Source organism: Rousettus aegyptiacus, unplaced genomic scaffold, assembly GCF_014176215.1.
Source record: "Rousettus aegyptiacus isolate mRouAeg1 unplaced genomic scaffold, mRouAeg1.p scaffold_m13_p_14, whole genome shotgun sequence".
In the NCBI taxonomy this organism is placed as follows: Eukaryota; Metazoa; Chordata; class Mammalia; order Chiroptera; family Pteropodidae; genus Rousettus; species Rousettus aegyptiacus.
Window position 1 is genome coordinate 29,569,935 of NW_023416289.1, and position 23,301 is coordinate 29,593,235.

At 46.5% G+C, this 23,301-nt stretch overlaps 1 protein-coding gene across 12 annotated transcripts in view; it reads left to right on the forward strand.

The window, feature by feature from the left end:
* Nucleotides 1–21,160, forward strand: part of LOC107502334 (BTG3 associated nuclear protein) — a 115,485-nt gene extending 94,325 nt beyond the window's left edge. For 5 of the 12 annotated variants that reach the window (XM_016129427.2, XM_016129428.2, XM_016129432.2 and 2 more), the window contains 3 exons: nt 16,959–17,102; nt 17,867–17,973; nt 20,524–21,160. In XM_016129427.2, coding sequence (XP_015984913.1) covers nt 16,959–17,102; nt 17,867–17,950 — 228 coding nt within the window. In that variant the 3' untranslated portion in view covers nt 17,951–17,973; nt 20,524–21,160. Of the gene's footprint in view, nt 1–16,958; nt 17,224–17,866; nt 17,974–20,523 lie in introns of those variants that run through there. The other 7 variants (XM_016129429.2, XM_036231542.1, XM_036231544.1 and 4 more) reach the window with 3 other exon arrangements.
* The last annotated feature ends 2,141 nt before the right edge of the window (nt 21,161–23,301 follow it).

Consider the following 23,301-nt stretch of genomic DNA (forward strand, 5'->3'; position numbering starts at 1 on the left):
CAACAGAGGCTTGTTGTGTGAAGTGAAACAGACCAGATGCCAGCGGCACAGAAGACCCAAGGACTCACTGTGCTATAGCTTCCTGATCTCTCCTGAGCCCTGAGGAAGAGAGTTTCAGCTTCAGATGGTGATTAGTTAGTAACACTGGTGTGTTTCTTTAGGCCTGTTGTTTCATTCCTATAGTTGTAACGGACCAGACTGTTTCAGGTCGGGAAAGACCAGGAAAGAGCTGGACAAGGGCTTGGGCTTGGCAGGGTATTATAATGTTTTTCAGAGAGAAGTTGGACAAAATGGTTACTTAAGTGTATTTTTCCAATGTTTAGGTAGTTGAAACAATGATATCTTTGAAGGGACTCATTAGGGGAGGCTGAAGTAGTTTTATAATAAAGCCTCATAGACATTTCTGATGATCTGGGCACATTGCACATGGTCACTGTGTCCACAGCCACCCTGGGCCCCTTTGGTTGAATCCCACATCAAAGTCTTGTGACTCCACGTAGTCAAGGGAGGAGTGGCAGGCCTCAAAATTCCAGAATTGTTTTTGATCAATTTCATCATTTACAAATATATATTTAGAAAGTTAAATTACATATTTTAATAGATACAAATTTTATTCATTTCTATTCTTCACAGTACCAAATTAGTACCAATATAGTACCAAATTATCAATACTTAATGATTACTTGATGATACAAGTAATTATTCCAAATTAGCACTTAATTAATTATAAGATACACAGGTTAATGAAGACATTTTGAAAGACTTCCATTTTTAAGCCATTTAAAAATTTAACATATATTCATAGATAATTTTAATCATGAGTAATAACCTCGAAATGTATAAAAGAGTACTAATTTAAAATATGCAGCTCCAGAGGATTCCAAAAATCAGGGATCCAAAGAGGCCCACACCAAGACACATCATAATTAAAATGCCAAAGGTTAAATGCAAAGAAAAAAAATTTTAAAGCAGCAAGAGAAAAACAAATAATTACATATAGGGGAACACCCATATGACCGGCAGCTGATTTCTCAAGAGAGACAATGCAGGACAGAAGGGCTTGGCAAAAAATATTCAAAAGAATGAAGACCCAGGATATACAACCAAGAATAATTTATCCAGCAAAATGATCATTTAGAGTTGAAGGAAAGATAAAGAGCTTCCCAGACAAAAATAAACTAAAGGAATTTATCCCCACCAAGCCAGAATGACAAGAAATGTTGGAGGGACTTCTTTAAGAAGAAAAAAACATGTATCAAAAACAGGAATGAAGAATTGTAACAACTACATTCCTATCAATAAGTACCTTAAAGGGAAAAGAATCAATCAGTCCAACCAAGGGATGGAGTGGCTAAAAGGATAAGAAAACAAGACCCCTACATATGAAAAGGAAGGGAATGGAAAAAGATATTGCTGTGATGAACCTAGAAGGTATGTTAGACAGAGAAAGATAAACATTATATGATTTCACTTATATGTGGAATTTAAGGAATAAAAAGAACAAACTAATCAAAAACAGATTCACGAATATAGTGGACAATTTGGTGATGGACAGAGGGGAGGGGGCTTTGCGGAGCTGGGAGAATGGGGTGAAGGGTTAAAGCAGTGCTAATTAGTAGTCGGATGGTCACGGGGATGGGAAGCAAAACTTAAGGAATGCAATTAACAATACATTGGCTAGGTGAAGGGTTGGGAGGGAGGGAACACTGGGGGGGGATCATTTTACCAACTATAAAGATGTCTAAGCAATGTACTGTATACTTGAAACTAACTAAAATTTTAAAAAGTAGTAATAAAACCTGCAGCTTAATACCCTGAAAAATTGTGACTTCTGAGTAATTCCAAATTTCTTTTTAGTGGGATCCAAGTAATACAATCTTTTCTGTATATAAGGAAGTTTTGGTGGTTTCTTTGTGCTTTCCTGAAACTTTGTCACATGTTTTAAATGTGTCTATGTTTCCTGCTAGTGGGCCTGCAGTGTCATGGGTAGCCACCTGGTTGGGTGGGCAGCCTGCGCCAGTGGTTCGAGCTGCCGTGCGTAGTATCTAAGGAACACATAAAGGATTCTTTAGACCCAAGAATTCTATTCCAGAAGCTGTCAGAGCAGCTGCTGTCTGTTGAAAGGAAGCCAAGTTACCACTAGTGCACCAAAGCTTTATTTCTGAACTTCTGGCTTGTGGAGAGTGAAGGTGGGTGGGAGATGAGATTTCAGAAGCAGGAATGAACCTTGGAACTCTTTCATTAGCTCCAGATGTTTCACTTCTTTATAGACAGAGAATGTGCTTGTGGAAGGTACCCACTAGGACGTTTCATTCCTATTCTGACCAGGCCATGGCTTTCCCTTTGTGCAAACTCTAGGAGCTCTGACTGGTCCACGTTTATAAAACTAGCAGATTCTTCTCCATTCCCTTAACTGTGCTTGTGTGTGAACTCTACTCTGGTGATTCCATTCCAGAAGAGAAGATTATAGACAATGGAGAAAACTGAAGAGGAGTCCGGACTGGAAGGGTGCTATAATTTGCACTGAGCATGTCCCAGTGCTACTGGTCTCCAGCATTTGGAGATTTTAGGAGCATGTGACCTTTATTCCAGGATTTTGAGCAGGGAGAAGGGGGGTTCATCAAAAGAACCACCTGCCTGATAGTTTAGTGTTGAGAGATGCAAGTAGTGGGCCCTGTGGTGTCCTGAGTTCTGACAGATACGAAGACATTAGTGAGCCCGACTAAAATCTCACTGAGCCCTTGAACCGTTAAATGACAGAATTACTGCAGAAGGGAAAAAGTTTGAAGCACAGTGCAGTTTTTACTCACTTTGAAAGTGAACCACTGAATGATTGTTAAATTTACTGTGTGTTTATTAGGAATCTTTCATCTAGAAACTATAGATCCAGTCCAATCAGGATGCCTGGTTAAACTGTTGAAGCTGCTGCTTGAACAGTGTGTTGAAATGATTAAAAGAGAATCCTATGTGTATTAACTCACTGATGTGTGGAAAACTGAAGGACATGAAAACACAGATCCCTGTTTCTCATCAGGAGCCTATAATCTGTGAGCATTTTCACAGCAACAGGATAATGGAAGACGGGAGGACAGGACCAGACGGTGCTGTGTCTACATAAGGATCTATGTTTAGAAATTTGGCACAATCCATAGCAGAACCAGTATAGACACTAATATTATGATCTTTTATACAATTCCAGAACAGAGGTTGATTTCTGACCAAGTAAATACCAAAGAATAAAGATGGTTTCTCTTATTCTGAGCAGCTGGAAAGTTTCATGTTTCTTCTCACACAGGTAATGAGAATATTTGCAAATATTTGGTAAGATCCACAACCATCTTCATTTACATTTCCTCTAAAGATTTGCAATCCAAAAATGAAGTGAAATATGTATGACATGCCACTGGTTTTAGATGGGAGAGTAAGTATAATATCTGAGACCATCAGGGGTGTGTGTGTGTGTGTGTGTGTGTGTGTGTGTGTGTGTGTAAGTGTAAGTGTAAGAGAGAGGGAGGTGGAAGATTAAGAACACAGTGAACTGATAGCTGCTCTGAGCATGGTATATAAAATACACAAATAATCTAGGAGTGATTTTCATGTGTACAAAAATAGTCACTTGTTATTAAAATTCAGGTCATTGTTTCATGTTAACTCCCAAAGTAAAAAAGCTTGTAAAGTGACCCAGACTAATTTTTAATTCTGCCTCTTCATCTGCCCCTTTGAGCTATTGCATTTGTTTTCAACAACTATTCTCACTTAATGTCATGTTGTCAGATGTGTGCATAGCGCCCAATGCTGTCCACTTGGTATTAGGGGCAGTCCATAGAAATAAGCGCTTAAGGCTGATGGTCTAAGCTCTGAGGATGGCATTCCAGTTGACGAAAGATGAAAATCGATGTATGCATTCATTTTTGAAATGGAAGCCTTTAGAATAGTGACAGTATGGGCCAACAATCCAGTGATAGATGCTTTGGTCCATTAATGGACACGTTACCTCACCAAGAGTGGGGCAAGCAGTGACAGAGCCATGTGACATGAAGCCTTCCAGGCTACATGCTCAGACATGGGCTGTCAGCCCCAGGCCACTGGTGGATCCATAGCATTCAGTTGAAAACAGTTGGGTAAACCAGGCCCAGTTTTTGGTAAAATAGAACTGAAAAGTGCAGCTTCTTAAAAATAGGTCCTCATGATGTAACCAGTTGGCAAATCTTTTTGAGACAGTTATCTTCTCTTTGGGAAGATACTCCATTGGCACCAAGTTGAGTTCCCAAAAGCCCCTCCAGAGTTGGAGAATTCGTGAAGGGCAAATGATTCGTGGTTGGCAGGTGTTCAGCTAAAAGACAAGTTGGCCGGAATGAAACTGATTTTTTTAACAAAGGCTGAAGCAGAGGGGATTTTAGCATAAATAATTTTCCTTGTTGTTTTAAAGGGAAGTTATTTTTAAAGTCAAATGAGGCTCTTGAGGTTTCTTAGTTATATGACTTGTTGTGTAATCATTCTTTTCACTTTTTTCTAACACGTCTCAGTCACACACAAGTGATTGGCTCCAGCCTCATGGTGTGACTGCGGCAGCCTGGAGGAGTTGCCACAACTGCATTCAAAGCCTCTTCTGTTTGGTTGTATTTTTACTGGCCTATGATCCTGGGCACATAAGTTAGCCTCGGAGGCCCTGTTTCCTCCTGGCAAAGTAGAGCTAATGATAACAAACAAGATGGTGTCTGTGCTGAGTGCCCAGAGTGCAGCAGAGGCCCTGGGACCCCAGCCAGTCATACTGCTCCCACACACACTCACTGGCCCTGCTGGTCCTGCCCACTGTCAGGGCTTCGGGTCCTTATCTGCCCATGTTCAGGCTGAATGATGATCAACAGGGGCTCTTCTTTTGACTGACATAGCGTATGTGTGATCCTGACACTTGCAGCCTTCAGCAGCAGCCAGGATGTCCCCCAGAGAGGACACACTGTGTTTGGTGGAGCAGGACTCAGGGACATCCCTGTTACTGGCTTCTCTTGGCTCAGTCCTCTCTAGGCTCCCTCAGCTTCTGGCTTCCCTCATGGGTTTGGCCAGTGGGGATGCAGAAGCAAGAAGCCCTGAGATCCAGGTCTTCGTTCTGTTGATCTGCCCCTGGCTGCACCCTGACACAGAGTGCATCTTGAACGTGTAGCTTGAACATTATATCTGCAAAACAGTGTTTTCTAAGATGAAATCACCCGTAGGAGGAAGTTCTTTCTCCCTCCTTCCTTTACTCTCCCCCGTCATTTGGAGTTGTTGTGGTGGAGCTCTCTTGTTTTCAGTGCATGAGTGATAGCAGGAACCCAGCCCCATGCTGGTGTCATAGAGAAGCACACTGTACAGTGTGCACTCTTCTTAAGCAGCCTATACTCTCCTCCCCAGAGGTAGCCCACCATTGACCAAGTATGAAGAGTTGCTTTTTGGGTGTTTTTCACTTGGACAACATTTAAAGAAATTATTTACACCTCAAGTTAAACATTTATATCATTTCTGCCTCCTGATGTCAGTCAACCTGACCTCAAAGTGGGGTGGCTGGAGCACATCATGCAGTGAGAACAAACAGTAGTCACATTCCAACCAGGCTTTTTGTGTCCTCAAATGTGCGAATGTGTTTGACAGTAGCATGTGGTGCTTTAACAGTACACACGTCTCCTGGTCCTGGTCTGAAGGGCGCACAGGGGAGAGGACAGGATGCTGGTCAGGTTTCTGCTAAGCTGTTTAAGGCCAGGAACCCTCCAGAGACTGGGGCATGTTAAAAAAGGCCATCATCCTTTCCTGTCTTACATTTTCTCTTTCTGAACTCTAGAGGTTAGAAGCATAGTCTCTCAGTGTCAGTGGGCTGAGGCGGATTTGAAGTCCCCAAATTCAAAATGCTCCCGGAGAAATGCTCCATGCTGTCAGAAGTCTGAGGACTCGCTGAAGGGATTCTTCCAAAGTTGAACTTGAAATGTATATAAACTAGGTCTTTGCAAACCATTGATAACAATGTATGTATAAGAATGTCCCTTCCACTTAAAAGTCCTAGAAAATTAACACCAGTGGATTTCAAACCCAAGACTGATATATCAGAGACACCTGTGGGTCCGTTAATGGGTTTTTTTCTTTTTCAGTGATCTGTTCTTTCAGCCATCTCCAAACTTGTCCAGAATACCTTGGCTGGTCTTTCACTGATCTGGGCCTTTTGGTGATTAAATAGTTCTTGAAACTTCCTCTCCTAAGGATATCTTCTCCACCTCGTAAGAAGGAAGATGATGATGTTTATCTACTGTCGAGTTTGGGTGGCTATAACACAACCCCACAGACTGCAGGCTTAAACATCAGATATCTATTCCTCACAGTTCTGGGGCTGGAAGTTCAAGATCAGGGTGCCAGCACTCAGGTTCTGGTGAGGACCCTCTTCCTGGTTATGACTTCCAAAGGCCTTCCTTGAAGTGTTCATGGAGAGAGAGCCTTTGTCCCTCTTCCTCTCAGAAGGACACTAATCCGTCATAGGGGCCCCACCCTCATGGCCTCATTTAACCCTAATCACCTCCCAAAGGTCTCACCTCCAAACACGATTGAGGAATTAGAGTTTCAACATATGAATTGGGGGTTTGGCACAAATGTTGAGTACATAGAACCCTGTGTGTTCCTAGAAAGGATTTGGGACTGAGCTCTGCTATCAGTATAGAAAGGGAATTTGGGCCTGAAAATATTTCTGGCTACTTAGTCTTAGATAATTTGACCATACAGTAATCTCACTGTCTTACCTCAGTGTAGAATTTTCTGAGACATCGCTTCAAATGTTCAGGTTCCTGGAGAGTTCTTGGCCCAGGTAGAGTTGGATCCCAGAGGCCGTTTGCACAGTGGGTCTTGGTCAGGGAGGGACTGAGTGGTTACCAGAGCTGCTCCTGCCCGGCACTGATTCAGGCAAGGACACACTGTTGACATGTAGGAGGAGGTGTCCCTTCTCTTGCTGGTTAGTAAGAAATCAGCCCAAAGGGAGCCAGTTCTTCTCAGTGAGAAATTGGAACCTGGCCTTTTAAGAGACTATCACTTGTGTCTTCTGAGTTTCGGCTGCTTTCTTATAATGGTCTTTGTGCAACAGGAGTGATTTAAGATTCATGCCGCTGTCTCGCTGCTCTCATCTGCAGCCTGGCCTTACTGTGTTCTGCACGCCTTGCCAAGTGGCATCACTAGTGCACGAGCCATGCTTGTTCGGGACCTGCCAGCAGTGAACCCAGCACAGACCGGCTCCCACACCTTTTCAGGTGTACAGGAAGCCTGAGGCCCTGCACTTCGGGAGAAGACTATTGGTTGCCTTTGCAAGGGCAGAGGGGCAGGGTACCCTTGAGCTCACCCGAGAGTCCTGCCTGTGAGGAGCTGACAGAGGAGATAAGTGGTCAGGATGTTCTCAGGAAGCAAAAGGCCTGAGGCTTTGTCAACTAAAGACAGTTGACCAGGTGGGCCTGGACATGGGGTTACTGCATTCTAGCTGAGGGTCTGAAAGTGCAAAGGCTGTTCCTGGACCATCAGCCCCAAACCAGTAACCCCCACTGGGTGTCTTAAAATAGCCAGAAATGTGTCCTTTCACAGTTCTGGAGACCAGATGTCCAAACTCACGGTCAGCAGAGCTGTGGTCCCTCCGGAGGCTCTAAGGGATGTTTCTTCCTTGTCTGTTCCAGCTCCTGGGGGTTCCTGGCAATCCTTGGCTGTGGATGCATCATTCCAGCCTCTGGTCCTATGCTTCTATGGTGTTCTTCTTTCTGTGTCTAAATTCTGTTCTCCTTTTAAGGGTCTTTCCTTGTCACTAAATTAGGGTCTATCCTGCTTGAATGTGACCTCATCTTAATTACATCTTCAGACCCTATTTCCAGATAAGGTCACATTATAGGTTCCAGAGGTTAGGACTTGGAGATATTCATTTGGGGGACCCAGTTGGGCCCACAACACCCCTGACCCTATCATCGACAGAAGGTGGTCCGACCATTCCACCTCAGACCCACATCCCATAGAGATGTGTGATAAACCCAAGTTCTGTACCGTAAAACAAGTCATTTGTGAGGCCGTGTGAGTTCGATCACATTCTGGGTGCTCTTGGGCTTCCCATGGGAGGTACCTGTGTGCTCTGCCTCTCATGTCCCTTTTGGCCCCCCCGATCATGTCTGATGTGTACACGGGTACAATCTTCTCTTTGCTTACAGGAAAGGATGCTCAGTAATGGGCAGGTTCTTCTGCACCTCCTTGATGCACTGAGGTCACAATGCACTTTGAGGTTGGTTATAGGAATGGAGGCACCTCTAGAATTGTCACCTTGAAAGGGGAGAAGTGCCGTCCTCACCCAAGAGAGCCTCAGTGGCGAAGACAGAGATGAGTTGTCACCTAATGAGACTTTGTCCACTTGGTGTGTAATAGGTTACTTGGCATAGAAATAAGTTTCTAAACTTTTCTTTAAGAGACAGCAGGAGCCATGCTTTATCAGAATGGAATAATAATGCTGTGCTGATGGAGGCTGTACCACCAGTATGAAGTTTGTGTAGATGTCCCCATTAGTCAGCATCTCACAATAAATCATGTATGAATAGTGAGGCTATGTTTCTACAGCATGATGAATTTTTAAATTTATGCAAGGACTCTAAGGTGTTTCTTTTGTGGGTGCACCCGGCCACAGGAGGTACCTCTCTTGGTATTTCCCGGTGAGGGCTGTGTCTCCTAATTGCTCTGTTGATCACTCATGTGATCTGGGTTGATAGGTGAGAGTTTGAAGACCGATAACACCCTCTTTTTAAAAACCACTTTCTCCCATCTCAATGAGGAGGGAACAATTGTTGACGTTCATATCACCCAGTAAAGCACAGACATTTATAAAGTGATATTTTAGTAATGCTTCCCACTGAATGGAAATAGTAGGAAAGTTGCATCTCCTCTCTTTAGAAGTTGTTTTTTTTTTTAGCCTCATCACAGTAAACACAACAATAATTTTTGCTGTTCTGTGCAGTGAATTTTCCAAATTAAAAAAAGGAATGGTCAGAGTCATCACAGGACAGTGAGAGGAAGCAGCCCTAAGCACAGTCCTCGCTTAGGTGATCTGTCCTGTGAGGTGGCGGCCACTTTGTTCTTATTATCAGTTGATGGCAGCTGGCAGCGTTCACTTCTGTGATTGGGCATCTCAGCTCATTGCAGTCACGAAGTGTGATGGCTGGCAGCCGGGCGCACCCTCTCCCTTGCCCATGTCTGAACGACACTGTTACGACATATCTTGTATACATATAATTAAAATAAACCTTTTATTTTGTTCCTGCTCTGTCTCTCCTACTCCTCTCCCACTTAACTTTTCCTTCTAGAAACCAGGGGCCTGGACCCTTGGGAAGATGAGGGCCTTGGACTTGACTCTAGCTAAGTTATTCCTCTCCCAACCCCCAGCCCCAATCAACTGGAAAGTTTTAAGACACATGGTTAAGATTTGTTCCCAAGAAGTCTGCCCTATCTGGAACGATGGGGGATGAATACCAAGTATCTCCAGATTTCCGTTTCCCCTTTATTTTATTTTTTAGGTTTTATTTTGCTTTCTCCTACATTGTGTTTGAGGTTCATGCTCCAGTGCTGGAACGAGCCACAGCATACAGCAGAACCTGCTTTTGATTACTGCTCGCCACACAGCATCTTTGTGTGCACAGAATCTGGACCTTGGTTCCCTGGGGCATGTTCTCATCCGCTCCAGGCTGTAAATCTGGCTCATGGCTGTTAGCCTGTTCACTTTGCAAGCACAGCCTTGCTGGCCATAGGATACTTTTCTAAACTGTTGCACCAATTGGCTCAAACCTTGAGGGCTGTGAGGAGTCTCTGTACTGGGTTTTGCTCCATGGCCGAGGAGTCATTCCAGAGGGACCTTGCTGTTTGAACTCATTTCTATCCATCTACTAATGGCGACGTGGTTTATGAACGCACTCAAAATGGAACCCAGGGAAATATCCTAGTGTTCCATTGGTGGGTTTAAAGGCTTCAGAATAATCACGTGTTTGGGGCATTTTCTGTATAGATGTATGAAAGAGATTTTGGGCCGGTAGGTCTTCTGTCCACAGGGTAGTTTGAGGGCATCCTGATCTGTCTGTCAGCTCCTTATTACTTTTCTGTCATGAGGAAGCTACTCCTTGAATTAGCATCCAGATGTGAGAAAGTCAACCTGATCGATCAATTACATTACCTTAACATGTTGGATTCAAACATTAAGTGACAAAACAAGTAAGTGACCATGGCTTTTCCAGGAGGCCTTGGGGTTAGTGGTCTCCTCCCTATTCTTGGCCACACAGTTAAACCATGTTGAAAACAAATCTTGTTAAGTAATTGAGGGTTTTTTGCTGGTTTGTTTTGGTTTGGGTTTATTTTGTTTCATTTTTTTTTTTTTTCGCACCTGGGTAGATTCTTGGTTGGATTCGGAAAAGTCCTCAGGATTCTCGAATTTACTGCAGATTTTGTACCAGTTTTGTATCATCTCAGTTGGGTATTAAACAGTTTCAGAATTGGCAGTATAGAGAGGAAAAGCAGATGTGTGTGCCCCAAAACACAGTGCTCTTAGATCCAGGATCCCCTTAGTAGGCTGTTTTAAATTTGTACCCTGTGCCGTTTTTCTTTTGTCTGAAAATAATTGGCCATGCTTCAGAAATGCACTGGGGAACCCTCTAAATGAAGCTGGGTGCGTAGGCCACCTTTGCACTTCGTTTGGTGACTCAGACAGATGTGCTGCCCTTTGGGGAGCCCCACTGTAAGTGCAGCCACAGGCTTGCTGTCGCTGGCAGCCCGGAGGTGCTGCCGCTGGCTACTGGCCGGGAGCTCGCTGCATTCCAGTTAGATCTTTCTACATTCCAGAGCCTGTTTGGAAAAGGCACCAAACGGAAAATGAGCAGGAAGAATGAAGAAGGAGCTGAAAGCTCATTATTGGGAGCGGAGTGGGAGTTCATCCAGGCGAGCTTTGTTCCACAGAAGATCAGGGTTGTGGTCAGATGAGCAGGAGGCAGGTTTTCAGTGAGTTCCCCTTCTTGGGGTACCATAGTGATCCATGTGACAGTGGCATGTGACTTCATTTTTGCTGCTCTGCATTTAAGATTTGATGTAATGGGTTTTCCTCATCACCAGCTTAAAATCAGTTCCAAACCAACACATCTGTCTCAGCCTCCTGTGTATTTCAAAAGGCTGCACAGTGCTTTGAGCAGCACCACTGAGAAGCGGATGAATCAAATCTTTTGTGTAATTGATTTCTGTAGCATTTTGTTTTTATTTTACTTACTTCATGTGTATTATCCTTACAAAAATAGTCTGCCTTCAGGGTAATGCAGTTTTAGAGAAAGAGGAGGCGCATTTATGCCCAGAATGTCCACTTCCGCTGCAGCTCCCTCGTGAGCTGCCCCTGGCTGCAGAGCCTTCCCTGAGGCCTCGTGGGGGTGTCTGCCACATTCTCATCTCTCAGCCCGTCTGTGCCTCGCTTTTCAAGCGGGTCACCACTCACTGTGTGCTGGTCACTCAGCCCTTTCCCGACACCTGAGTGTGCGTTGGTCAGAAAGGAAGGCCCCCCTGGGTCTTATTCCATGTTGTCCTCTCGACGTCCTTGCTCCGTGACATGGTTCATTCTCTTATTATGAAAACAGCACAAGGGGAAAAGTTTCCACACGAGGTCCATGGTGCATCAGTTTCCACCCCCAGCCTGGACCTTCAGCCCACGCCACAGGGTGCCCACCTGTTGTTTCTGATACGCAGTCTGTGCACAAGCACACGTGGGTCCCTTAAAACACAGTCAGGGCACCTCCAGTCACATATTTACCACCTTCTCTCAATAAATACGTATTGATAGCTGAGAAACCAGGGATTTATAACTTGACCATCTTCCTGCCCATCATTTTAGAACTTATCAATAAATTCTTTCATTTGTCAATTTCTTCAGATGGGCGAGATTCGTTTCAGTGCTGTTTCTGTTCCGTGTCAGAAAAATACGGGGACATGGGCGTCCCCAGAATCCTCAGCCCTGTGGTGGTTTTGTGGAAAACGTTTTGTGAACCCGACTCTCCCCTTCCCCGTTTGCTTCTATGGCTACACTGTGCTAAGTCGGTCCTGCTTCTGGCGAGGTTCCTGCTAAGAGAGCCGGTGCCACTGGTTTGCGATGACGTTAGCCACTGGGAGAGTGGGCCTTTTGAACCCTTTCTTACTGTGTTTTCTCTTCCATCACAATGGTAATCCAGTTTGAGAAGATATATTCTTTAACGAAACGTTAATCTCGCCTTAGAAGAGTCATTTCCAAATTTTGGGGACTCCCTGAAATCATCCTGGATTGCTTTGTCTGAATAGCCGTCTTTCTCCCAGCCCTGGAATCCCGGTGTGGGAGCTGGAGCGCCTGCTGCACAGGGTTCCTGCTGAGGCCGCATCGTGGGGGAGGTCCCTGGGGACAGCTTTCCTCTGCAGGATCTGGAGTACAAGGAAGGAGAAGAATGACAACTAAGTTTCTGGAAGGTCTTTTCCTCCAGTTCTATGCACATTAAGTGTTTAACTCATTTCTGAATCACTTTGTGAAACCAAACTAGTGTGGAAATGTTTAAAAGGCATAGCATTTTTAATGAATTCCCAGTGGAGAACATTTTCCTGTTTTTATTTTCGTTTAGCAGCCAGGCTGGTTATATGCCTACCTTCGCTATTATAATTCTGCACATTTAGATTCTGAGGTTTCTGACGCTGTAATTCTTAAGATTTGATCAGCTGTAGATCATGTGAAAAGTCACTTTATGGGCAGTGCTTACAGGGAAAACAGTCTCTCTTAGGATACCATAAAAAGCCTTCCATTTGTGGGGGGTAGCGGCTCATTGCCAGAAGCAGAGCACAGGCAGAAACTTCTCAGAAATATGTTCCATGATTTCATTAGTTTCCTTAAAAAATAATTATGTGATTTGACCTTAAATTCACTTATTAATGGATCTTTTAAAATATATACATTAACTACAAAGCCGTGAGTACATTATAATACCTAACATGTTAGCTTAGTATTAGTATGTTTTTTTTAAAGTTCAGTCTGGGATCTAGCAAACCAGTGCTCAGTCAGGGCAGCCACAGAGCACTGCAGCCCGTGTCACTCGTTCCCCCTCACCGCCCCCCGAAGGGGCAGATGTCTGTGCTTCTGAGAATTTCCTACTACGTCTGTTACCTTTTGTCTTTTCTGCATTCTGATTTCCTTCTAGCTGTTGCAGGGCTGCATTGTTGCCCAGTACATTCTCTGAGCTGATCCACAAACCTCCATTGAGTGGTACTTTGTGGCCCATGTGACTTTTCCCCCAGCTTTGCCACGGGAATAAGCCTTATGTGATTGTGCCAATTAGACATGAGCTTACCCACTTGGGGAAAGTGGGGGCTGGCAGCAAGAATGTCGCTTGGGTGTTCCTACATGGGACTAGTTTATAAAAAGTTCACTGATGCGTGTTAAGTCAGGAAAAAGTCTGCTAAGAGACGCAGGTGCAAATGCTGTGAGCACCACCAGACTTCCACACCAGCTTGTCACCTACTCGCAGCTGTGTCGGTCTCAGTCTTACACTTGAAATAGGGTTTCGTGGGACACTGGGCCAGCTAAATGACACATCTGGTCAGCGTTTCTGCAGTGACTCTACCAAGAATGTCGCTGAACATTTAATAGCACAAAAAATTGACAGTTTGCAGAAATCCTGTGAAGATGTGGGACGAGGACAAATAGTGTAGAATCCTTGAACCAAAGTGGTTCCGTCATTACCTTCAGACTTACAAACCAGGGTGAAGTAACTGTGTGGAGAGACCATAAGGAACTGGTGGTCGCACCATGTTGTGGAGATGCTGCACAATCCCACAGAGACCCTGCCAGGTCAGAACGCCATCCAGTGTTGAGAGTTGACAGTGGAACAGTGGAATCCTTCCTCTTGGGCTGGTGAAGTGCGGTCACACGTTGGATTTTATTCGCTGGGTTGGGGGGCCAGGCCTACCACTTCAGAAAGAGGCAAAGGGACAAAAGATGAGCTGACCACTGCCAGACGACAGTGGGGTCCCCGTGATGGGCCCACAAATGGCCAGTGTGTCTTCCACACTGCCCTGGCCTCTCCAGGCCTCCTCTCCAATCTGGAAGAAGTGTGTTCTTTCAAACCAGTTAAACATCCTGGTTGGTCATGGAATGCCAGAGAGAATTAACTTGAGCCTCAGCCCTCTGCTATCTTCATGGAGCCTTAGAAGTTCTGACCAGCACTGAGCCCATCTCTCCTCTCTGTGACTGATCCTCTGCGCCCCCAATTGTCTCCTCTTTTGCCATCCCTGGGGCTTCTCGATCCCTCTGCCTAAGATACTCTTCCTTCCCATCCCTTGCCTTTTGCACCAGGCCAGCCCCCACCCTCCCACAGAACTTGCCCGAGTCTCCATAGTTGACAGAACTGGACATTTTCTCATTCTTAGATTGCAGCCTATTTTGCTTCATAGTTTGCATATGTTCTAGAATGTAGGCTCTCGAGATCCCATTCCTGCCCTTGCAGTGTCTTACACGTATCAGGTCCTCAATAAATATTTGAATTTGGTTTTCTGGAGAGAAGGAGTTCACGTGGAGGGCTGCTGCCAGTGAGGGAATTTGGGAAGACAGTACAGGGAGCAGCGGGCCCTGGTGGAGGGCAGGAGCAGCTGGGGCCTGAGGGTGTTGGCCGACACCTGGTTGGAGCAGGTGGGTCAGCAGGTACTGGAGAGCATTTAATGCAGGCCTGTCACTTGCTGGCGTTTGATCTTGAGACAGTTTAGCTAATTTAAGATGATTTACATGCTAAATTAAAATTCAGAGAGAAAGCAAATGTCCATTTATTTCATTAGTTCAGTCTTAATGGTAAGTTCCATTCACTCCCATCAGACACTCGCTGTAATCTTGCAATTGGCTCATCGTAACCATATCACTGTCTTGTCGTATATTTGTGCATGACCTTTCAGTGGTGCTTTGGAGGTGCCAAGCACATGAGCAAATGTTCTTGTCTGGTCATTGGTGGCTGGCTTTGATGTAAGAGTGATGTGTGGACTTAAGACTCTTCGACTGACTTTGTCATTCCATGGCCCCTTTTGGGAACCTGAATTTGTTTTGTCACAGAGAATCTGGGAGTGCAAAGTTCTTTAACACATGTCAGCTGGCTCAGCCTCGTGAAGAGGGCTAACGAAGGAGTGTGTCATATCAAGGTTGTGGAGAGGCCCACAGCCCTGCAGGAGCGAGGCGTGGTGTCTGACCTGGGGGACGGAGCCGGCTGTCAGCGAGGGCCTGGCTTGTGTGTGGCCTCCCCTCCTTCCCACCCGGCTCGTGTCCTCTGCACTCTCCTCCACTCCACCTCGAGCGATACTGTAATATTGTGTGTACGGGAGCGTCATCCTTACCTGCCCTTTTTTTTATCTTCTAGTTTACCACGATGTCGTCTTAACTCTTAACTGCTCTTACCCCACCCCTAACATTTTCTCCTGAAAACTTTTTATGTGAGTCTTCTAAGCTTCTCTCTAGAGTTGCCTGGCTCAGGAACAGCCGCCTGAATCCCTGTTAGACAGACACCAGGAGAGCCTGTGTGAAAATACACGTGGGCAGGTTTCCATGTTCCTTTGTACTTCACCACCAACTCCCTGTCTGATGGACCCGTTGAGGCACTGGCCTGTTTTCTCAGTCTTTCCTCATCAACATCAGCTTCATTTTCATTTGTTTAACAAGTATTTGTTCAGTGTCGGATACTGTACTAGATGCTAGGGATTTATCAGTGAACAGAACAGGTACCAACAGCTCCCCTAGCTCCCCGCCACCCCCCCCCCCCCCCGACACACAGTGCCATCCTGCAGCTCCTATTCCAGTCGCACAGGGTGGGGCTGGGGGGCAGGGTGCCAACTGTGAGCAAGTACCCGAGCAAGATGCACTGTGTGCCCAGAGGCAGCCAGGGCTCCAGAGAGGGTCGTGGCAGGCCAGGTGGGAAGTCACCCAGTCCCCTCTGCTGGCTTTTCTTTCTTGGTGGAAGGAAAAAATGTCTCCAGTGAAGGGAGAGGCAGAAGAGAGGAATGCAGGGGTCAATCAGGCTGGACACAGGGGCAGGTCACTGGGCACAGGGCAGTGGAGAATGGGCATGTCTGCTGTGGAGCTTGCCGGCTCGAGGTGTGTGCAGGTGTGTCACCCACTCGCCTGTCCTGTGAGTCTCTCGTGAGCCCTGCCATGACTCTCAACCTCACCCCACCTGCAGTCACCCACACAACTCATCCCGGGTGTCCTTTTCCTGTTATGTGGCAGAACCTTGACGCATGGTGTGGTTTGTGACAGTTGGAGGAGGCCCGTCAGTTCAATTAGCTCAGGTTAAGTAAATGTGACGTTTGACATGTAATTTTTGAATGGGCTTTGACAGTTTTGCTCTTCATGCCAAAAACTACCTTTCTCTCTCCTCTGATGACCAGAGGCTCCTATAGCACATTCATGACTAAGTACAGCCTCATGTCCCAGCTCGTATTTCTGGATTTGAGTCCTTTGACTTTCTGTCTGCTGGGGGTTTGTGGAAGGCATGTGGAGGCGTTTGCTGGAGGGGCCTAGGAAGCCCTCCCGGGTCTTACTGCCCTTTCTTTAAAAAATGACGATGGCTTCCTCCCTGGTGATCAGGACGCAAAGCTATGGAACTGGACAGGACTATGTCCTGTTTTCTGATCATAAAAGATCTGGTGGAGAGTAAGTACTGGAGAAAAGAATACGTGAATAATAGAGGAGATCACACACACACACGTACACATTCACACATGCTCACACCACACGTGTGCACGCACTGATCAGACATTACTCCAGAATGATTCATGAGACGGACCCCACAGTAAGCAGCGAGGTCCTGGGCCATTGTCCTCGGCTCACATAGTTGTGGTGGAGTCTGCGCACATGGCACTCGCCCCTGCTGTTGCTCCCATGATGGCAATGATGGTATTCTGCTTTGTCTCTCCAGGTGCTGCAGGGGGCCCAGCTGATAGCTGTGGCCTCTTCAGACCCTGCTGCTGCAGGGGTGGACGGGTCGCCTCTCCAGGGCAGCGACATCCAGGTCCAGTACGTCCAGTTGGCACCGGTGACTGACCACACCACTGCAGCTCAGGTGGGTCCTGCCCCTTCTGGAAGTGGACACCCTGTCTGTGGACGGGTCCTGGGGCTTCTGCAGGTGTGAACGCAAGCCCCAGCCTGGGTATTTCTGCTTCTGATGTTCTCCCGGGAGGAAGGTAATTACCATTGGAAGATGCATAATTTGGACACGGGCACTCATTTGGAATGATATTTTTTATAAGTGCCTGAAAAACATATCGGTGATATTAGATCCTGGTCCAGGCGATAGTTTTCAACCTGTTCTTGAGATATTCTGTCTTGTGCACGTGTTTGTCTATGATTCAAAGGCAGATTTTTAACTTCTTCTCAATCCCCTTCTGTAAGTGGGGGGTCCCCACTGATTTGAGATCTCACTGCTCCTCAGAGTCGGGTAGCACCTGGCCCAGGGGTCACTGCTCCTGCAGGCCCAGCATTCAGCCTTGACCCTTTTCCCAGGGGCAGGTTTATGGGGCACCTGCCTCTGAGCAGCCCGCCGCTTTGTGGTGGAAATGCCGGCTGACCCCGATAGCTGTGGTGCTTGCCCTTGGTCTCGGAGGCACTGTTTGGCCAGGTGTCCAGCCGCCTGCCCTGCGCTTCTAGCACGGCAGCCTGACGATGTTGTCGGGAGCTCCACATTCATAAGGCCCAGTTTTCCTTGTTTGTTACATGCTTGCTCAGCAAGTCTGATTGACTCTGAGCACCAACAAGCTTCCCAGAGAAGCCTCTCGTTGTCCGGCTCTGCTGGATCTCCTCCACTGCCCCTTATCCGTGTTTTCCCAGGAGCTCTGGAAACTCCAGCATTCAGACCCCGTTTGGACACTTTCTGAAATGTCAGATGAGAGGGTTTCTTCCTTAGATATTTGAAGTGTTCATGGAGCTTCCCCACGGTGAGTGAACTTAGTGGAGTGAGCATCACGGTCTCTCTCTTCAGAGTTCCCCTGGGTCTAGGGGAACCAGGCCTGGGCCCCCTGTGCTAGCAGGGAGAGCTGGCAGAAGCCGGATGGCCTGAACTCCTTTTAGAAAACAGTATGAATGGGTTCTGTCTGGTTGGTTGCTTGTGTTTGGAACAACCAGTTCTAAAGTGATGGCATATTCCCGTTTTTTTTTACGAGAGTAACCATAGGATTGCTCCTGTGGGGGCAAGGGCCCCTTAGAACAAAGCACAAGCCTGCCGGTGCTGTGAATGACACAAGCTCGTTGCCTACATTCTCGAACCTCAGAAGCTGTAGGTTTAAATCACTAATATTACTGCTGAGATCAGGGAGAGCCATCGTAATGCAGGGGCTTTTATATGCTCTGACCATGGGAAGGCAGGAGAAGGCTGCGTGTCTCGGGCAGCTTCAGCCTGGAAACGGCCTCAGAGCCCGCTGCCCACAGGACCCTGTTGGTGTTCTGCTCTGTCCTGCTGGGTTTCGGCTCCTGTCCCACCTGTTCTGGCGCATTCTGCTGTCCTCTCTGGGTCTGTTCCTCTCCTTTCTGTGGCCAGGCACTGAGTCTCATGTACCTTGATGCCGTCGGCCTTTGATGCTTAGAATTAAAGCTGCAAATTTCCAGGCAGTCCCTTTCCCCTCTCGCCCTCTGCTCTGCACTGTGCTAGGTGTGGTGTGCTCTCCGTAGTCCTTGGAGGAAAGGAAATTCTCATTTGGTTCGCTGGTAGCCTGGTGAGGTGGTTCCCAAGGAATGGGGCTCAGCAGAGCCAAGTAGGTTGCCCAGGGTGACCCTGGTGGCCAGCTGGTGAACTCAGCAGTCCTGCGAGGACTGAAATTCTTACTCTCCTGATTCACGATGAGGCCCCAGAGTCCTGGGAACCTGTGTCCTGGAGAAGGCTGGTTTCCCCTTTGCCCCCTCCCACTCCCCTCACCAGACCTCCCCAGCTCCCGTGACCCGGGCACTTCCAGGCCCTTCTGACTGTGAGGATGTTGACGTAGTGGTGACCACAGAGGCTCCTTCCATTCTGGAGACCAACTGAGAAGGATGAGGCGTGGCCTAGAACTGGGAATAGGGAAGGGTGTGTGTGTGTGTATGTATGTTGTTTTCTCCGTGTGTGTTTTCTCCATGTGTGTGTATGTTTTGTGTGTGTTTTCTCAGTGTGTGTGTGTGTGTGGGGGGGTGGTTTCTTCCTGGCCAGCTAAGTTGATGTGGTTTGAGGGTGAACCTGTCCTGGAAGGAAGCTCCTGTGCGGGCTGCACCTCGTCCCATGTTGGTGATATGTCTGATGTCCACACTGTTGTGAATGAGCTTGTTGTATAAAATCAGTTCACTCTGCTGCTGGGCTGCCACAAAAGGGTGTGTGTTCTTCAGGTTTGGGCGGCGGCCGTGTGGCGGGGCATCTTACTGGGTTGTAAGTTTGTGGTCATTCTATTGATTTCGGAATTGAGGAGCCCTTTGCCACTTTGGCTTTCTGTCAGTGTTCTTCGTCTCCATTCACACCCGGCAGCTCTCGACATGCATTTAATTAGGACACTGCAGTGGAGCAGGGAATGAGATGTGTGCTTACTGCTCCAGCCCGGAGTCCCCCTCCTCCCTCGCTTCGTCTGCCTGCAGCTCCCGGCAGGCTCCAATTCACTTTCCCTTGCCCAGAAACTTGTGGGGAACCCCCGCTCCTATCTGTTGTCTTTTTCATCGCTTCTGCCCAGCCACTCTCTAGGGCTGCAGACGATGCCTTTGCTGAGTCCTTCTTCTGAAACTGGAAGGGCCCTGCTTTAAGGAAACACTGTGTCAAATGTCATTTGACGTTTGTATAGTATTTCAAAAGCGCAGCCCTGAACTGCAGTAGGGGAAGTAGAGCCGCACCAGGGACTTCCACCTTCCAGTCTCTGTAGCTTTCTTCACCTCTTTCTTTGTGGTCACCATACCGGGCCCCTCCAGCTAAACTTCCTGCTTGAGAAGCCAGGAAGCCCACCTCTGAGGGTCTAGTCTTTGTGACATTGTCTTCGATGATGGCTTAGAAGATCTAAAAAAACCCAAAATCTCCATTTGAGGGCCAATTCCGGATGGTTGAGATGGATGATTGGTGATTTCTTCTAAGATTGTATTTTTCCCTTTAACTCATCTTAAAACTGTGAATAAATATTTAAAATCCTTAATACCTGTAACTCATGGATTAGAATTTCAGTCTTTAAGGCGAGAAAGGTAGCTGCCCCTAAAATGCTTTTTGGAACATTGGAACAGTTTTTTGAGAAAAGGCAAAATAGCAACTGAAATTCTAGGCAAATATATTAGGTTAAGGACGTGTCAACCACACAGAGTGTTATTCCCCAGTGATAAGCAGGGGGTGGGAATAGGAAGTCAGCACCGCGGGCTGCGGGTGAGCCCTGCAGCATGTGTGGGAGGGTTGGCGGGGTTGTGGGCAAGGAGGAGGCCCCGCGAGGCGGGACTGTGGCGGGACCGTTGGTGGGTACTTTTATAGAAAAGCCCTCCTCTCTCCCCTCTTGCAGACAGCTGAGACTCTGCAGCCCACCCTGCAGTCCGAAATGCAGCTTGAGCATGGAGCCATCCAGATCCAGTGATGGAGGGCAGGCCACCTGAGCACGACAGGACCCGAGATGGAGCCGTCATGCGCTCAGCGCCAGCTCCAGCCACCCACCCAGTTCTACACACGCCCTGGCCCCACGGCTTTGCACAGAGGTGACTGCACGCGTTCTGTTAAAGTGCATCTGAGAGCCTCATCCACAGGAGAAAGCGTCCCAGTAAATAAACAGATGGTAACAGCCACCACCCCTGCCAGAAGACCCTTTTCGTTTGAGTCACACTGTTGGTGTCTAGAGAAAGAGTGGGGATGCGCAGTGTGGATTGCGTTAAGTACACACAGAAAATCAAGAACTACAATATTTTTCTCTGTTTAAACAGCTTTTTTTAATTTGCTATGGTGTTTATAACAAAAAAGAAAACTGAAAAAAAATGGACTAGCAGAAGCCTTTTGCTGTGTGCTCTGTTCAGTATAATGAAAATAGGTATTTGCAAAGACAGCTAATGATTTTGATGGAAATATTGCTTACCTACTTTTCTAGGGGGAAATGCTCTCAACAATGTAATTAAGCATTTCTAATGAAATAAAATGTATTTATGACCACAGCAGCTTTAATGTTATTTTCGCTTGAGAGATGGTTTACTGAGGCCACCCTCACTCCTGGGGGGTGCTCAGGGGTCACCGACAATACTTGCAGGATCCTTGCCAAGGGAGGAGTGCGCTGCTTCTGTCAGTCCCATGCAACAGGCCTGGAGTGTCAGCATCCCCACATGCAGAGCGCTGCCCCAGGGGAGCACCCCCTCTCTGGCACAGGCATCCCTGAGACAGTGCGAGCCCACTTCAGTATTGTAGGCACTCCTGCCAGTAATCCGTGTTGTCAAATGACACAGGCCTTTTCCAGCTCAGAAAGTTACAGCTCCAGGGTTCCATAGAAAAAGTCTTGTCCAGAGGAGCCTGCCTCATCATCTAAAGTTGAAAAAGAAAGGCAGAGAAAGCAGTTCCAAACACAAGTGCAGAGGTGGTTTGCACTACACCTGACCGATGTGTGGCACCTGTTTCTGTCATACCATTTTGGTAGTTACATTAGTCAGATTTGTGAAATTCCCACAACCCAAAATTGTAGTCGCTGACTTAGACTATGACTGCACGGTGCTTTTTCTGGGAAGCATTCAAAGTTTTCATTCTAAATAGTCACGCCTGTTCCTGCTCCACCCCCTGGGGGTTCTTGGGCCTGGATAGCTTACACCGGGGCACGTGGAAGGGTGAAGGAAGTAGAGGGGAGGTAGAGCAGCTCCCTACAGTGGGACAGCATGTCTACATTCCATGCCTCCGTCCATACTCCTCGGATGAGAACTGTGAGACGAGGGCTCAAGGGCCTCCCTGGACAGTCACCTGAGAGAAGCCATTCTCCAGGAGATGGAAATGGGAAAAAGGACCAGTCACAAGGCTGGAAGGAGAAGGTCTAATGAATGTATGTCTGGAACCCCAGAAGGAGAGAGTGGAGAGAACGGAAGAAAGATGACATTTAAAGGATTCGGGACGCAGAACAAGTCCCAAGTAGAAATAAAAACAAATCCACGCCTGGACACATACAGTACATTAAGGACGAAGATAATTCTGAAAGCAGCCAGAGAGAAAAGCCAGACCACCTACGGCAGGATGAAAGAATCACAGCACATGTCTCAACAACAGAAGTCGACATCAGAAACAGGGTAGTACCAATAAGGCATTGAGAGAAGAAAATTCTCCACACAGAATTGGGTCTTTAGTAAAACTGTTGTTCAGGAGTGCTGGTGACAATCACCATTTGACCCCACAGTTCCACTTCTAGGTGTACACCCAAGAAAATTGAAACCATATATCCACATATAAATTTGTACGTGAGTATTCATGGCAGCACCGTTCACAGTGGCCAAGGATTGGGAAGAACCAAGTGTCGCAATGGCTGACTGGTGCATCCACACAGTGGAATATTATATTGCCATAAAAAGAAATGAAGCACTGCCTCACGCTACGACATGGATGAATCTTAAAAATCATTCTGAGTGAAAGAAGCTAGACACAGTAGTCTACATATTATATGATCCTATTAATATGAAATGTTCAGAATAGGAAAATCCACAGAGATAGCAGATTAGTAGTTGCCGGGGGCTGGGGAGGCGGGGAGAGGGAGACATGGGGACATGGGGCTTTTTTGAAGTGCTAAAAATGTTTTGGAATTAGTGGTGATGTTGACACAACTCTGTAAAGTTACTAAAAGTCGTGGAATTGCACAACTAAAAACGTGAACTTTCGGTATATAAATTATATCTCAAAGTTATTAAAAATCAATAGTTGGGTGACATGTTAAAAAAAACCATTTATAAACAAAAATGAGGATATTACTTATTGGCAGATAATCCTTCAAAAAACGGAAATCATAAGGAATTTTCTTCAAGAGGAGGAATATGGATTCCAGGAGCAGAGCAAGAAGGAGTAGTGAACAAACAGAAAAATAAACATACAAGTATAAGTGCTCTGCTCTTATATTTCTGCTTCTGTCTCACTGAAGTTGTCGAAAATAATAAAATATTGGAAAACATTATAAGTTGAGATGGGCCAGAAAGGAGCTAAATTGTTTTAAAACCCCCTTTTATGGCCCTATTAAAAAAAGATCAAGATGATGTACAGTTTTAAGACATGAAATTCAATGTTTTTGACAAACATTTAAAAAACACCCTGTAAAAAGTCAGTGAAGTGTAGTATC